The sequence below is a fragment of the Apaloderma vittatum genome, unplaced genomic scaffold (assembly GCF_000703405.1).
Source record: "Apaloderma vittatum isolate BGI_N311 unplaced genomic scaffold, ASM70340v1 scaffold19193, whole genome shotgun sequence".
NCBI classification, from domain to species: Eukaryota; Metazoa; Chordata; class Aves; order Trogoniformes; family Trogonidae; genus Apaloderma; species Apaloderma vittatum.
The window spans coordinates 36,857-41,444 of NW_009706632.1; the positions used below are offsets into that span (position 1 = coordinate 36,857).

General features: G+C 44.3%; 1 protein-coding gene across 1 annotated transcript; it reads right to left on the reverse strand.

Annotated features, from left to right (window-relative positions):
* Nucleotides 1-332: 332 nt before the first annotated feature.
* On the reverse strand, nt 333-1,451 carry AGTR2 (angiotensin II receptor, type 2). The gene has a single exon (XM_009865874.1). The coding sequence runs from the start codon at nt 1,449-1,451 to the stop codon at nt 333-335; it is 1,119 nt and encodes a 372-aa protein (XP_009864176.1).
* Between the last annotated feature and the right edge of the window lie 3,137 nt (nt 1,452-4,588).

A 4,588-nucleotide genomic window follows, 5' to 3' on the forward strand; every position in this document is an offset into this window, starting at 1 on the left:
AATACTCAGCATCTACACAATTGTAGGTATTATGTAGCGATCCTTTGGTATATTTTGTCTTTTTGTGTAAAGCTAAACACTTGCCTCATCTCAGCCACACACAAGCTGATATTTAAAATCCCATCAAGATATTTATTTGCCAGAATCTTCCCTCTGTGTAAAACCTGAGTGCTCCTTTCAGAAAGGAAGGAAGAATATATCTCCATTTATGAGAAAAAACAGATTCTCCTTCAAACAGCTGGTGAATGAATGGACACAAGACAAAGGCAACAGGGGAGAGAGTGTTACCACAGACAGCTGCACTGACCTCACCCTACATCATGCCCCACTGCCTACAGTGAGGACTCAGGCTCCCCTTCCCTGCCCACAGGGGTCTCCGGATCTCTGAAGCAACTCCCTTTCCTCAAAGAAGAGCTCTCTCTATGGCTGTTGAACTGATAAACTCGTCGCTTAAACAAGCGATGGAGCTTCTCCTGGAACTGGTTCCCAATAAAGCAGTACAGCAAAGGGTTGATGCAGCTGTTGGTGAATGCCATGCAGATGCCAAACGGCAGCGCCGTGTCGATGATCCCTGTCACATCACAGTTTTTAATGATGTTCATATGCGCCAAGGCATCCAAAAATGTTAAAATGTGGAATGGGAGCCAGGAAATTAAGAAGGCCACAACAACAGCAGCTACCAGCTTTAGGACTTTGTCCCGCTTCTGCTTTGTTTTCCCAAACTCCTGTGCTTTGAGCAAGTGCCTCCTGATCCAGATATAGCATGTGACGATCACTGGCAAGGGGATAAAGAAGCCAAGTGCATTTTTCAGGAAGGCTGTTGCCACAGACCATTTTGCATAATTCTTGTGAGGAAAGGCCATAATGCAAGCACTGACCCCCAAGCTTTCAATGTAGTGAGTGTCACGGAAATAAAACGTTGGGAGGGAGGACAAACAGGCAAGGCCCCACACAATCAATGCTATAAAATAAGCATGTTGTGGAGTTCTTCTTTGAGAGTGAATAGGATGGACAATAGCATGGTACCGGTCCATGCTCATGCACGTAATGAAAAATATACTTGCAAACATGTTCAAGCACAGGACAGAACTGGAGATTTTGCACATTAGAGACCCAAAGAGCCAGCTGTACCCCTGAGCATAATAGGTAGCCCAGAAGGGAAGGGTGGCGAGGCACAGCAAGTCCGCCATGGCCAGGTTGAAAATGTAGATATTAGCGACTGTTTGGGGGCCACTGTGACAACAAAGCACCAGAATCACCACACTGTTGCCAGCCAACCCCAGAACAAAAACCACAGAGAAGAGCACTGGAATTAGTGAAAACTGATAATCTGAAGAGGTAAGCGGGCAGGGAGGAGGCGAGAGCAATGCAGCCGATGAGTTCGTCAGTGCTGTATAGAGGACTTGAAGAGTTTCTCTGGTGGTGACAACCAAGGAGTAGTTGCTTTGCATGTTGTTGGTGGTGGAAAGGGAGGTTCTGCGGGGAATTCATGTGCTAGCAGCACTTTTCTGTCACATCGCTCACCTGCAGATCAGAAACGGTGTGTTAGATATGCACTCTGCAGCTCTCTTAGCTCTGGAATCACACAGTCACAATAAAATCAGAATCATTTAAAATCATATCAGTAAGTTCAGTACTGAAATACCAGGCAACCCTGCTGGCCTCCTTTCTTCCATCCTACTGACAGGACACAATTAACCCTAGGAGGTCACAGCACTTTTTAATTAGCCTGGCAGAGAAGTGAGCAGCTGGGTTTTGCCTGTGATTACAAATGGTGCTTGCTGTGGCCAGCAGAGCAGAAGGATTATTGACTCAGGAGCTGGAGATACTTTGGGAACTTCTGTGACTAAAAGCAGTACTGAAGCTTCTCATGATCCTTTTCTCAGCTTTCTCATACTATTTCCATCACTTTGAGCTGTTAAAATAATGTAGAAAGGCAGCACTTGCCAGTAGGGATCAGGTACTTCACGTCTGAGGGTCTCCTGGGACTTCATAGGCATGAAAGCAGCCTTTTAAGGCTGTAAGGAATGTAAGCTTTGATGTGTTTTGTGTGTTGTTTTTTTTTTTTTAATTCATAGGGTTTGATACAAAGACATTGAAGGGCCTTTGCAAAATGTCATTTACTGCCGGTCCTTCTCAAAGTAAACCTGTGTCTCCTGCCCTCCTGACAGCTTTTAATCAGAAGAGTAAAAGAAATATTTTCAATGTAGATACAAGCAAAAGACAGTCAAGTACTCAGTCCTTGCAGGCATTGGATTTAACAGTAGTATTTGCTATTCATTTAGAAAGATCAGGATTAGGTTTCGGTAGGGAAAAATGTAGCTACAGAACAGCTAAAATAATTGACAGGTCTGTCTTTGTTCCAGTCCAACACCTTTTGTCTGTACTCTGAGCAGGGCATTTTTTAAACGTTAAGATTTCATAGCCAGTAACAAAGACATAATACACAAATATTTTGTTTTACACAATAGAAAGAGACAATTAAGTCCTTAGAGAACTGTTCAGGCAATTAAGAATTCTGAAGGGGTCTTAACAGAAATTTTGACCAAGACAAGATGGGTAATGATCTCTCATTTAATAGAAGGCAACAGATCTTTTCAAATATACTTTTCTGTATTAACAGCTTAGTGTACCATAGCTTGTCACTTGCTCAATGCAGAATATGCTTCTTTGAAAATACTGATAAAACCATATTTTTAATTATATTGTCTCAACAATTAAAATTCAATAGGAGAATATTAATGAACATTTCTGCAGAGTGCCGGCATTTAAAGTGCCAAATACTGGATCACAAGCCCATGTTCTATAATCAAATAGGTCTTAAACCAGAGGAAAGCTTTTTTAGGGGGATGACACAGATTAGGGAGAGGGTCTGGAGCCCTGTTTCATCCTCTAACTCTTATGTCTCGAACACCTCACTTAAATCTACAGGGTCTGAAATCTTAGAGCTAGTCACAAAGCGTTACCTGTCAGACTTACTCCTAATAGACGGACCACACCGTAATTAATTTTAGCTACATAACTGAGAACAAGGCTTCATTGACCAATACACTCCCCCCTCTCCACATGAACAACTGGTGGCTTAGACTCTACTTCTAAACTAGTCGCTCTTACTACTCCTTAAGATACAATGAGGCATTTTATTACAAATTGTATCAAACAAATGGAAATTATGTTCTAACAGCAGACAGAAAACATACCTCTCAAACTTCACATTCATCTGGATGCAGCTCTAGAATTACATGCTCCTTTTTTCCGTTTTCCTTCTAGCGAGTATCGCCATCAGCAATCTGCTCTCTCATATCTTCCGTTTTCCCACTGGGAGACTTTAACCTACATAACTTGAGAACTGAAATATGAACGCCTGCCAGCTTCTTTTCCTTTTGGAAGCAAAACTATCCGAGAACCCCCCTTTCCAAGGCCACGTGAGCACATGCAGTAAATCAGGAGAGAGGAACAAGACAACCAAAAGAAAAAAAAAGAAAAAAAAAGGAAGCAAGGAAGAAAATGGAAATTCACCCAGATATCTCCGTGATTTTCTACTGTAGCTCTTGGGCCAGGAGGACCCACCCACATGCAGTCCCCCCTACAATCCCCTAGATGTACCTGAAACACATGAGCCTCCCTGCAAGGATTCTTGCATCTCTGAGGGCAGGAGGGTTCCCATGCACTCAAACAAGTCCCAGCACTTGTAAACACATCTGAGAGCAGAGCGAGCTGTTAGTCCTGGCAGAGCTCACCATAATGTGAGCACACAGAGACAGAAAGCAGCAGTACATCACAGCATTCACACCAGCATAGCCTGTGTTAGGGGGCTGATTCTGTCTCCCAGTTAGCAGGATGGCAAAGCCACTGTCCAAGTCCTTGCAAAGACACACACACACTGCTTGAACCAAAGATGGCAGCAGGACAAATCCATGTGGCAGAGAGCAGGCTTGGCTCTGAGGTTGCACTAGGGTAGCACACGACCAAAGCAAGCAGAGTAGCAAGACTGCAAGCTCATACTGAGTTCCCATTCAGACAAAATTGAGTTTTTACATCTGCTTCTTCCTCATATCGCACACTCTGCCTGGCCCCAGCCTCCTCCCCTGGAAGAAGCTCCAAGGGGATTCTTGGAGGATAAGCACTGAGGCAAAGTAAGCATGTGTAAGCCTTAAACATTTTGCCCTGATACCCTGCGTGTGATCTCCTCTGCAGCAGCAGCCCATCTACTGTGTGCTGTGCTCCTCAGGCAAGGCTGCATATGCCAGATGGAAAGCACCTATAGAAGTGTCTGCCTGTGACACATCTCTAGTGCTTCTATCTGTCTATCCGTCAGCAGCCAGGGCTGAAATCAAGCTCATACCATTCTTTAAACACCGTTCTTTAAACATCGGTGCAACCTTGCAGCAAGGGCTATCCAACCACAGTGGCTTGGGCGAAGCCCGATGCCTGCCCTTGCTCTGGGACTGGGCAGCACACCAAAGGCAACAGGCATCACATGCTTTATAATCAGTTCTATTTACACCATGGTGACCCAGAAGAGTGATGAAACAGGGAAAATAGCCTTTTACCAGCATCTTCAGAGGAATCAAGGGCTGGGCAGGCT